The sequence below is a fragment of the Erythrolamprus reginae genome, chromosome 3 (genome assembly GCF_031021105.1).
Source record: "Erythrolamprus reginae isolate rEryReg1 chromosome 3, rEryReg1.hap1, whole genome shotgun sequence".
Lineage (NCBI taxonomy): Eukaryota > Metazoa > Chordata > Lepidosauria > Squamata > Dipsadidae > Erythrolamprus > Erythrolamprus reginae.
The window spans coordinates 113438132-113450212 of NC_091952.1; the positions used below are offsets into that span (position 1 = coordinate 113438132).

Below are 12081 nucleotides of genomic sequence, written 5' to 3' on the forward strand. Positions count from 1 at the left end.
GTGAATTGAATTTATTTCTCCAATTAACTGCCAGTCTTAACTAGAACTTGAACTAAGTACTTGTAAGAAAAAAAGATTTATCTCCCCCCCTACAATTGGCCTGTCCCTTAATCCTTGCTATCAAATATTAATAAATAATATTTGACCAGTTGCTTGTCTCAACATGTTTTGAATTTGAACTTAAATGTATACCTTAAATAAGTTTAAGTTTAAGAGCCTTTATTTTAATCCATACTTCAGTTACTCTTTGCTTCTTACCCTCTTTTGTTTTTCCAAGCCCTGTTCCCCACTTCAAGAAACAAATTCAGAATCAGCTGCTTATTTTGCACAAAGCATTTCAGTTCATCAGGCACATCTTAAATTAGATCATGACTGTTCAAATAGCACCTTTATCCTCATATTTGGCAGGATTAGTTGCTACTAAATAAATGTATATGTGGGATACTGTAATATTGGTAACAGTGAATGAGATTTCCCAATTCTCTACATGTATTGCACTAAACCCAGCCATTGAAAATACATACCAGTATGTATTTTGCCATTTAACCTGAGGTCTAAGCCCTTAATGAAATACTGTTTAAAATGACCAAGGATAAGTCATCATCTCCAGTTAACAAAATTAATCTCTTGCTAAAATAGCACTCTTGATATCCCATAAGCATGGAGATGTATAAACTATCAGCTCTCACCAAAATTAAGCATCAGTCTGATGAAAAAATAATACCTTGCTTACCTTTCGCATTTTGAATTAATGGGGCTACAAACTTATGTTTTTATTGAAGCACATCCATAGAAATGGATTAAAATTTTGCATATAAAACAAGTTAACATAAACAAATTATATTTTAAAATATAGCTTGTTATTTTTGAGAAGTACTTTTATCATGTTGTCTAATAATGTCCATAAGATTATCCCCCGTTACAAGATTCCGATGTTCTTTGTTTCTCAGCTGTTCTTTCCGCTTTTGGTCATGTAAATATGGAGAATTTAATAACTGAGGTGGGAGGATGGTGCCAGTTGGTTTAACTCGCTTTACCACATCCCAGAAAAGTCTTTTGCTGTTATTATTAATAAACGTAATTGCAGTTCCTCTGTGACCCAGCCGACCTGTTCTTCCAACCTAAAAAAGGAAAAGCAATGGCACTTAAAATCAATGATAAATGTTATAGATGACTATATAGACAGACATCGTCTTACAGCCACAATTCTAATCAGCATTTCCATCGTACGTTGGCGTGGCATTAAGCAAGTCATCACACTGCTGGACTTGAATATTACAACCATTTTTATCATAAAAGTTCAAGAAAATCACTGCACCATTAACTGAATCATTCAGTTGTTAAATGAATCACTTGACTGTTAATTAAACCTGGTTTCCTCAAGTGACTTTGCTTGTTGAGAGCTAAGTAAGCATGCAAATTGCAATCACATGACAAGATGTCTTAAATGCATGCCAGTTCCCAAGCATCTGAATTGCCATCATGTGACAGGGGAGGCAGTGTGATAGTGGTAACTTCAAAGGCAGACATAAGTAACTTTTCTGAAGCTGTCGTTACTTCAAACAATAATTAAACAAATGGTCGTAAGTCAAGGACTCCCTGTACAATATATAACTAATTACGAATATTTTGGCCACCCAACAAGAAGGAAGGACTCACTGGAAAAGAGCCTAATGCTGGGAAGGATTGAGGGCAAAAGAAGAAGGGAATGACAGAGAATGAGTGGCTGGATGGAGTCAGTGAAGCAGTAGGCATGAGATTAAATGGACTGCAGAGGATGGTAGAGAACAGAAGCACCTGGAGGAATGTTGTCTATGGGGCCGTGATGGGTCGGACATGACTTTGCAACTAACAACAACTAATTAAGAATGATTAAATTGACTAAAGTTTCAGTCATGGAGAAAGGTACAATACAGTATAATATTTATTTGGATAATGACCAGCAAAATTTAAAAAACAAAAACAGTGTAGCAAATAACGATAAGCAACTAACAAATCACATGTTTCAAGTTTCATGATCACGTAAGCAACTTCAAGAGGTTTTTTTGCCAGGATATGTTAGAGTAATGTACAAAACAATGTTGCTCACTGCATTTTAATTAGTTTTAGTAAGGAAGTTATTTAAATGAATGTACCCAAAAGTGGTTTTCAAAAAACAACTAGACTTTCTTAGGGTTTTTTTCCTTGAAAACATTCCACTTTTGCAAAATATTTTCAAGAAAAAAACTAAATCCAATTGCCTTTTGAAAAGCACCTTTGGAACCCACTGACCTGGATGATTGAGAATCTCCATAGACACTGAAATGAATGTTAGTTCTCTTACCTATTTCTTCAAAATATGCTTGGACAATTACAATTCATTGTTTATACCCATAGTGTGATACAGAACATAGCTCTTTAGGCACTCTTTAAATGTGTAATGTACTCAGGAGTGAACTTCTAATTTCAAAAGTCCTTCCTCCACAGTCCATTTTGTATCATCAAGCACTTGTAGGACTTTTGAGCAATAAGGATTACTTTTTGTTGAAAGATTCGATTATCACACTACACCTTTTAAATCAGAAAGTGTATTTACCTGGTGCACATATTCATCCATGCTAGATGGCATGTCAAAATTCACCACCAGCTTAATATTGACAAGGTCAAGTCCACGCCCAAGGACTCCAGTGCTTACTACAACTTCATATTTCCCTTGTAGTAATCCCTAGCACAAGGGAAATGCAATCATTATTTTCATCAATAGAAATATACCTTTCAAAATTACAAAGGTATCAGCAAAAATTCTGAATACATTTCAAAGAAAACAAAAATAATAGTTGAGCAATAAGGAAAAAGAATTGTCTATGTAATTTTATAAAGTTGAAAACATTTTACCTGTGAGACATTTCCTGTGAACTTAAATTCCCAAACCTGATTCCATAGCTACTTTAGCCAACACAATGAATCTTCATATATATTTTATGATATGAAAAATAATTTTCATCTAAAAGGAAACTCACCAAGGGGACAATCTCAAACTCTTTATCTAATAGCATCTCAAGGAACAGTTTTCAAATATTTTGGACTCAAGATTGAGACCCCCAAAGTGCTTTGGTTTAGAAGAGTTAGAGCTACCATATCGATATTTACTATATTAGAAATTAAAACTGAGAAATTTTGAAATATTTGACTTCACAGAACCTCAGATACTTAAATCACACTTTGGAAAACCCTGGTTTAGTTCTTTAACCATAGATTTAGCTAGTTTTTAGATAGGCCGTAGATGTTTACAAACCTGTAAAATTGAAGTTCTTTCTGACTGTGATTTCTCAGCATGCATCGATGTTGTTTCTAAACCAGTGATTTTATGAACAGCATTACTCAGAAGATCAGCACCCAACTTACATTCCACAAATACCAGTACAGGAGGCTTAAAGAGTTTCTTATCCTAAAAAAGAGGGGGACAGGGAGACTACTGAGCATGAGTTATAAAAAGATTAATTTATGTACCAAAAAAAAAAAAAGATAAAAGGAATAATGTGAGATTTAGTGGTGGTAAATAAAGCAAAGGAAGAATACAACTATTTTCCAGGATTACTAAGCCTCAAATAATAATGTTTCAAATATGTTTCGAATAGTAAAAAAGAATGCAAATATCAAATAATTATTTTAATTACTATTGTTTTCTAAAATGCTTTTAACACCATGAGGATTAAATATTTGGACCAAATCAAAAGAGCTGTTTAAATTCTCACAGCCCAAATGTTATGTGTTTTAGTTTCTCATGAAGGAAACATGCCACAATACAAATTATTTTAACTCTCTTAACGAAAACTATGTACAGTATAGCATAGCATGATTTCTATTTCATAGTTAAAATGCCCTGGAGAATGGCTATAATTTTTTGAATATTAGCAGTTACTTAATTTTAAATAGCTTCCACAATCACAGGATCATACACACCTTGTTATGTTTTAAAGAAATAAGCAGTAAAATCGCTGATTTACCTTTTGGCCCACATCCCCATATAAACACACATATATACATATACATAAATGCATGCAGTAATATGCAAGTCTACGTAACCAGCAAGATTGATACTATCAATATTTCAGTAGAGAAATTGCCCAAGAGAAAATTATGGGTTTAATGGCTACATTTCCAGGAACAGAATTGATTACAGCAATGGTTCTACTACATTTTCCCCAAAATATCTATGGAAAAGAAACAAAGATTTGTCTTTCCATGGGGGTACTAACATTTAATATTTCAAAAAGCTTTTTCTTTTTGGAAGGCTCTTCTATCCACAAAATAATCTGACGAATATTGGAACAGGGCAGATTCTTTTCTCCGACTGTTATTTTCACTGGATTCTGCAGAAGTCGGCTTGCCAGCTGTTCAATGCTTAAAGGCATTGTGGCTGACACCAAGAGGGTTTGATGATCATTGGGAATATTTTCCAAAATTTCCAACACCTGCTGCTGAAAGCCCATCTTTAGCATGGTATCAACCTATTTTAAACAAAGAAATTGATTAACTAGTGTTTTCCTTTTGTTGAAGATGAATGAAAACATTGTTTTACATTTATTAGCAACTTCCCAAACTTAAGGACTTCAGTATTGTGAGAAGTTCAACTCCCAGCAATAAACATGCTAGCTGACGTTTTGGAATGTCAATGCCCATAGAGAAAGAAAAGTGCAGTCTTTTAGATAGTGGTTGTAGTGGAAAACATATATTACAGTAGTGCTTCTTTGAGTAATAAAGACAACCTAGCTAGGAAATACATATTTCCCAGTATCTCGAATTATGTCTCTTTTCTGCGCACTGCTTCTTACAACAATGTTCTTTCAACAATGTTAGGATGTTGTTTGAAATTTGGTCTATTTCAATGCACATCCAAGTAGGTGAAATAAGCCCTTTTACATATGCAGCTGTTTCTTTGCTAAGAAGATCTTCAGTTGTAATTTATAACTGTTGGAACATATCTTCAAAAGTTGACAGATGAAAATGTCTTGAGATACTACTGAATTACATGTCAAGCTAAGTTAACCCAAACATACTAAAAATCTAATCATGCATAAACTACATTATCAAAACTGTAATATTTTCCCATAGTGGTTTACGGTGCTTAGTCACCACATAGAATTTAACCTCCCTCCTCAAAATAGAAGAGTCATTACACTGGTGACTATCCACACATTTTTTTGAAAAATAATATACATTTACCTCATCAACAACAGCAATTTTAATATTATGAAGTTGAATAGAGGATTGCTTTAGAATTTCTCGGAGCCTTCCAGGTGTTGCTATGATTACCTAAAATAAAGGCAGGAAACACAAATAACAGAATATAAATAAATACATTGCTTATTACAAATTCCAACAATCAAATATCCAATGTGGAGGGGAAAGTTTAAATTTGAAAAATAGGATTTTTTACAGCACATGGAACATAGTTCCCTCTAAGCTGAGCAGTGAGCAATCGCTCACTTAAAAATCATCATCAACTCAGAGTTTTCCAAACCTGCCCAGAAGCCGAGAGGGAAAGAGTGAGAGGGAAGGAGAGAGAGAGGAAGAGAGAGAAACAGATAGAAAAAAGAGAGGAAGGAAAAGAGAAAGAAAAAGAATGGGAGTAAGGAAGAGAGAAAGAAAATCAAAATCTAGTTTGAAACTAGCTCAACTATTTAAGTGGCATTTTGATATTGATAGAGTTGCCCTATTATGAGCTCACTGTTATAGACACACAGTACAGTATTTTATTTTGAAATTCTCTGGGGCAAAACAGGGTGGGTTTTTTATTTGTTTGTTTATTTGTTTATTTGTTTATTTATTATTTCTGTGCCGCCCAGTCCCAAAGGGACTGCCGCTCAGACACTATACTTTTCCGCCCACCCCCCCAAAAAATTAGAGGGAACACTGACATGGAACATAAAATTACTTAAATTTGGAGGTGGATAGTAATCGAAACATGGACTGATGTTGGCCCAGGGTTATCTGGGAAAAGTTTGATCCTATTACTAGAGAAAAAAGACAGATTGCTTGGACCTCCTTATCTATCAGTATTTGAGATCCATTCCCTTCTTGGTATGTGAATAATTTTAAGAGAAAATGTGATCTTGCCTGGTTGAAGAAACCTCCTTAAATAATAGAATTTGCCGACCAAATTGTGCTTAGTAGATGATATATGTTTATTAGGTTGGTCTGTTTATTAAGTTCTGGTCTGTCTTCATTTTCATTTTAAGGGACGGTTGTTAAGAAGGGTGGTCATGCTGCAGTTAAAAGGGCCCAGCATCGGTCATATTTATTACTGACCTATAGTAAACCTAGGTGGAAATGGTACATAGATTCTGGTTCTCCTTAATCTCTCTGAAGCCTTCAATAGTATTACTGGTAATCAATGTATCTTTATGGACAAGCTCAGGGGGCTGGAAATGGAGAAAACATCTAATCCAAGATCCTTGCTTTGTGTTTTAGAAAATAAATGTCTGGGAGAACTTTATGCAACATTAAGAGATCAAAGTGAAAGAGGAGTGGTCTTGTATACACAGAAGAAAATAGAATATATATATACTGATGAAGATGGTAGAATATTAGTGGTAGAAATAATCATGGACAATCAAAAGACTGTTGATTGCAATATACATTCCAAATGATAATCAAGATGTATTTTATACAAAATTACATCAGAAAATTAATGAGTTGGACTATGAGAACATTTGTCTATTAAAATATGAACAGCTTTGAAGAAAATCTCCAGATCCAGCAAATGGGTACAATTAATGTACAAGATGGTGCTGTGCAAGACTCTTCAAACCACAGCTGTGAGTCCTACAAGGAACTACATTACTGTCAGCAATATTAGAGGTCAAATACCATAAAATTCCCTGTGCTAAAAGGTTTTGTCTTTATAAAGATGGAAGCAATGAATCATGGACTGTCTCTTGCTTTACTATAACTTTTCTAATATCACTGCTTGTTTTATGAAGTTTGGGTGTTATAACAAAGTTTTAATTGATTTGATGAATGAATGAATGAATGAATGAATGAATGAATGAATGAATGAATGAGAGAGGGGGAAAGTTTGTTTTCTTTTTCATTTATGGTCCAGCTTTGGAAATAATTATCTACCACTCTGGAATTTGCCAGTAAAATAGAGACACCATTTCAATCAGGTTCTCTGACTTTTATGCCATTCTGTACATAAACTGCATCAAATGCTCATTCAGACCTTAAGGATATAGCGTAACATGATTTACCTTAACATTTTGCTTCAGGCGATGAAGCTGAGGCGGTAAAGGCAATCCTCCAACCAGAAGAACAGTTCTCATGTTCGGCAGACCAACCATGAGCTCTTTAGCCTGCTTCTCTATCTGTATTGCTAATTCTCTTGTTGGTGTCAGAATAAGAGCAGACAAAGTGTCAGTCTTAAAAAGCACAAAAAAATAAAAACAAATAATAGGTTACTGATTTTTCCTTTGATTAAAAATTTCAGAAAAATAAAATGTGAGAAGGGTTAATTAATTCAGCGATTTTCAACCTTTTTTGAGCCGCGGCACATTTTTTACATTTACGAAACCCTGGGGCACATTGAGCGGGCGGGGGGGGGCCTAAAAAAAGTTTGGACAAAAAAATTCTCTCTCTCTTCCTCCCCTTCGCTCTATTTCTTTCTCCCTCCCTCTTTCCCTCCCTTCATTTTTCTTTCTCTCTCTCCATCCCTCTTTCTCTTCCTTCCTCTCTCCCTCCCTACCTCCCTCTATGTCTTTCTCTCTCTCTCCCCTCCCTCTCTTGCTTTCTTTGTCTCTCTTGCTCTCTCTCTTTTTCTCTCTCTTTCTCTTGTTCTCTTTCTCTCTCACTTGCTTTCTTTCTCTCTCTTGTTCTCTTTCTCTCTCTTGCTTTCTTTCTCTCTCTCTCTTGCTTTCTCTCTTTCTTTCTCTCTGAGCTTCGCGGCACACCTGACCATGTCTCGCGGCACACTAGTGTGCCGCGGCACACTGGTTGAAAAACACTGAATTAATTTATATCAAACCAACTCAACACCATCATTACATCCATAGTTACATTATTACATTTAGTGATATCAATAGTTATACTCAGGAGCGGGCTAGGCCGGGAGTGCGCCCCCACTTCTCTCCCTCTCTCACCTGCACATGCGCGCCAACACACTTTCCAGGTATTTTTCGCTTCTGTACAGAAGCGAAAAGAACTCAGAAATTGTGTTCACGTGAGGTTCAGCTTCCGCGCTTCGCCACCGGAGCTAGGCTACATGTCCTCCACCGGAACCACATACCCCACCGTTTAGGCTGGGGCCCACCACTGGTTATACCATGCATGACCTACTGGAGCTGTATACACAAATATTCTGCCTTAAGTGCACAAATGAGAGGAAGTGGAAGGAAAGGAGTCATTTAAAAATGGGAAGGAAGATTTGCTTATGCTTTCGTGAACAAATATTACCTCTTCTAAAGCTTTAATTATAACAGGAAGTAGAAAAGCGGCAGTTTTCCCCGAGCCGGTATCAGCAGTTGCCACAATATCCCTGCCCTGTAACCCAACTGGAATCATCTGCATCTGGACAGGAGTTGGGACTTCATAGCCTGCTTTTTTTAAATTGCTGCTGAGAATGTCTGGGAATCCACAATGTTCAAACTCAACAATGGGTCTCGCAACTCCTTGCCCTTCAACAGTTATGCCCAGCTGCTGTTTTAAACTTTCGATCTGCTCATCCTCAAGGCTTAACAGGAATTCATTCTCTTCATATGCATAAGCAGCACCGGGGAAGGTGGGCTGAGAGATGGCTTGTTCGCTCTTAGTAGGCTTTGAACTTTCCTCCACCTCTTTGAATTGTAGAAGGTGCTTGGCTTTACATTCCAAACTACATACGTCTTCGTCAGTCTTGTCACAGATGTACTCCCCATACCGACCACAGATCACGCATACAGGTTCCCCAGATTGTGGCCAGCGCTGAGTTTTACTGAAAGATTTTATGGGTTCTTCTGCATCACAAGAGTCCTCATTGTTTTCTGACTTTGATTCAGTAAGGGGCGGAGTTGAATCTAAAAATATCTGTGGTGAACTGTGTCCTTCTATTGATTTCAATGAATCAGTCTCAACAGTTGCTGCATTTATGATGTCAGGCCTGGAATCTCCAAGTTCTGTAGGCTTTTCTGGTGTAGATTCATTGTGGGAAGATTTTGATTTTTTTGCAACACAACACTCCTCATCAACAGCATTCCTCTTGACTTTGAGAGATCTGGGAACAAACATTCTTCAACAACCTATCATGAAAATATACAATCATTAGAATTGGCAATCTTCTGGCACATTAACATTTCCATATGATTCAGCAAGGATAACAAGAAGCTCAAATAATAGATTATTCTCCATTTATACAGGAGCAAATTTATTTCGAATTATATAAGCTGTGGTTAGAGTCTATTAGTTTTATCATGTGGAAGTGTTATTTAAAACCTGGAATGTATGGATCGTTTTACAGCATTTAAATAACACTTAGAAAAGTAGCATAGTAGTGAGGTGATCTTGCAAGTAAAACCCATTACCTTATAAAACAAGTGTCAAACTGGCAACCTGTGGGCCAGATGTGTCACACACAGGCCACACCAACCCAGCTCTGCAAAGGCAAAAATCATCACACTGTCATGTGATATCAACCTGCTTTGTAAGAGATGGGTTTTAAAAAAAAATCCATCCATAAATATTTTTCTGATAATGGAAATAATGAGCATAGTTTTAGATTGATTTTCTCTTTTTGGTTGCTTGTTTATTATGGAGTTACCAGGCCTCATTCTGGTATTTCCTCCACTCCCCATATGACATGCATTAAAAAGTTGTCCTGAATTATATATTATCTTAATGTCGGTCTTATCCCCACTGAGCTTCTGAAATAGGATTTACAAGTTGAATGACTAAATCAGCACATCTTCACTATTTTGTCACTATTTTGTCACTATTTCTTTCTATGAAATTTAAAAACAGAAATCCCAAATGTTCACACAGGCTGATCTTTCCCAGTCTTGTGTCCCCTCTAACCAATAGAAAATAAATGAACCATGATCTTTGTTAAAACTAGTTGTTGTTTTCAGATAGAGAAATGATGGGAAGGGTTGTCTGCACCTTTCACTTTCTCCTTTACTAATGTTATTTGATAACAGTTGTTTTTTAAACAGATTATGAATAGCAGTTAATATCTCCCTTATAATTCCTGTTAAAATGATTTCATGACAAATGAGGAAATAACTAGCATTAAAATCATAAAGACCAAAATGACTTCTAAATAAGACCAACTACTTCATCAATTAATCAACTTTATCAGTTATCAATCTAAGTTTTGATTTACAGTATTTATAAATAACACAGCTGAGGAAAAAGACAAAAGGCACCTTACACATATGCAATATATGTTGTTCTGAATTAAAACAGGGTAGGCCTTATTTTCATTCTTATTATAATCCAATCTAAGGTCCCTTTATCAGAGCCAGGATAAACCTAAATATAAAATGAAATTATATGTGTTGACAAGAAATGGCTTAAACTGAGAGGTGGGGGGGGGGGATTCTAAAAAGAATAAAAAATAAGCAGAAGCCCTAAAACCATATTCTGTGCACCGCAGGTCCGTGTCTTAATAAAAAACGTAATGTGTAATTAGAGTGTCACATGTAACTAGAGCAGCGTTTCCCAACTTGAAGATATTTGGACTTCAACTTCCAGAATTCCCCAACCAGCGAATGCGAATGCTAGCTGGGGAATTCTGGGAGTTGAAGTCCAGATATCTTCAAGTTGCCAAGGTTGGGAAACACTTCTCTAGCACATGACCACAGAGAGATATACAAAGCGATCCAAAAGGCTAAAAGCGGCGGTCCGATGCAAAAGGCAGCATGTAAGAAAGGGGGTTTGGGGGGGGGATTGCAACAGCAGCGACCGACGCACCCGGTTTCCCCGTGGAAAGCGATTCAGGCTTCCTTAATCATCCTACCACAAAGTCCGTCCTCCAGCGTGCAGCAGACGGTGATCTCGACGCTCCCACAACACTTAGACTGCCGTTCTAGCCGTTCGTCACGGCGCCTCGGATTCTCTGAGGTAGGAAAAGGAGGCTGGTCTTTCGCTGCCTTCATTTCCGGTTCCTCTTGGAAACGAGGGCTGCGTCATGAGCAACCGCCGGGGCGTAGCAGACAACGTCTGCATAAACATGCGAACATGCAGGCAAGGTTTCCTTCGAAGTCCCTGATAGAAACAAAGGCATGCTTTGTTCTCTGCAAAAAGTCTGCGAATTCCCTGCTTTTTCGAAGCGGCTGGTGCTGCACGAAATGGAAAGACCGCTGGAGGGCAGCAGCAAATCAAAGTTTACTCTCTCCCTCTAGTGGCCGCTTGGTGTATTGCAACCTATGTGTAATACAGTATTCCTAACAAAGGGGGAGACGGACTATAAAGGGCTTGTCGGCTCCGAGCACCCCTTTAATGAGCGATTCATTTTATTGCTCATCACACACATCGTTCCACACCACAACGTGACATTTAGTTTTTTGCAGTCTCCTAAGGACGCTCAATGGCTCCTTTGTTCTCCCAAATAATAGAATGGCAAGAATTGGAAGGGGCGTAAGTGCACCAGAGTGCCTACCGTCCCCTGTCCTATAGTCTCTCCTATATCTTCTCTACTATCTCTTCTATCCATTATATCTCTTGTATCTCTTTTATCTCTTATATTTTCTGCTATTCTCTCTAGTTATATTTTACTCCTATATTTATCTTCTATACTCTCTTTGATACATTCTACTCGTATATATCCTCTATTATTATTGTGAATTGGACAAATGAAATAAATCTTTTCTAGTCCATGTCCCGGCACAAATTGGAGACCCTCTTCTGTCACTGATGCAGACAAACAGATTGCTCCTCTAGCTTGGATAGGTTTGCGTGCAATTTAATTTGACCCCCATATTCCATGTCCACTTCCATTTCTCACCTATTTATAGAGCCTGGCCTCTTTGCTGGGGAAAACAAAATGAGCACCACTCACTAAATGAGGCAAAGGGACAGAGATATGTGGAAGACAGAGACTGCAAACAGTGGGAGAAGTAATAAATGTCA

At 37.1% G+C, this 12081-nt stretch overlaps 1 protein-coding gene across 5 annotated transcripts in view; it reads right to left on the reverse strand.

Annotated features, from left to right (window-relative positions):
* Positions 1–741: 741 nt before the first annotated feature.
* The window catches only part of DDX59 (DEAD-box helicase 59), a 42075-nt gene continuing 30735 nt past the window's right edge, over positions 742–12081 (reverse strand). Inside the window, exons 1-8 of one of the 5 annotated variants that reach the window (XM_070746397.1) lie at positions 10970–11248; positions 8434–9254; positions 7236–7403; positions 5206–5295; positions 4239–4490; positions 3275–3427; positions 2576–2704; positions 742–1121 (exon numbers count right to left, since the gene is read on the reverse strand). In XM_070746397.1, coding sequence (XP_070602498.1) covers positions 861–1121; positions 2576–2704; positions 3275–3427; positions 4239–4490; positions 5206–5295; positions 7236–7403; positions 8434–9243 — 1863 coding nt within the window. In that variant the 5' untranslated portion in view covers positions 9244–9254; positions 10970–11248 and the 3' untranslated portion in view covers positions 742–860. Of the gene's footprint in view, positions 1122–2575; positions 2705–3274; positions 3428–4238; positions 4491–5205; positions 5296–7235; positions 7404–8433; positions 9255–9536; positions 9605–10381; positions 10463–10923; positions 11249–12081 lie in introns of those variants that run through there. The other 4 variants (XM_070746396.1, XM_070746399.1, XM_070746400.1 and 1 more) reach the window with 4 other exon arrangements.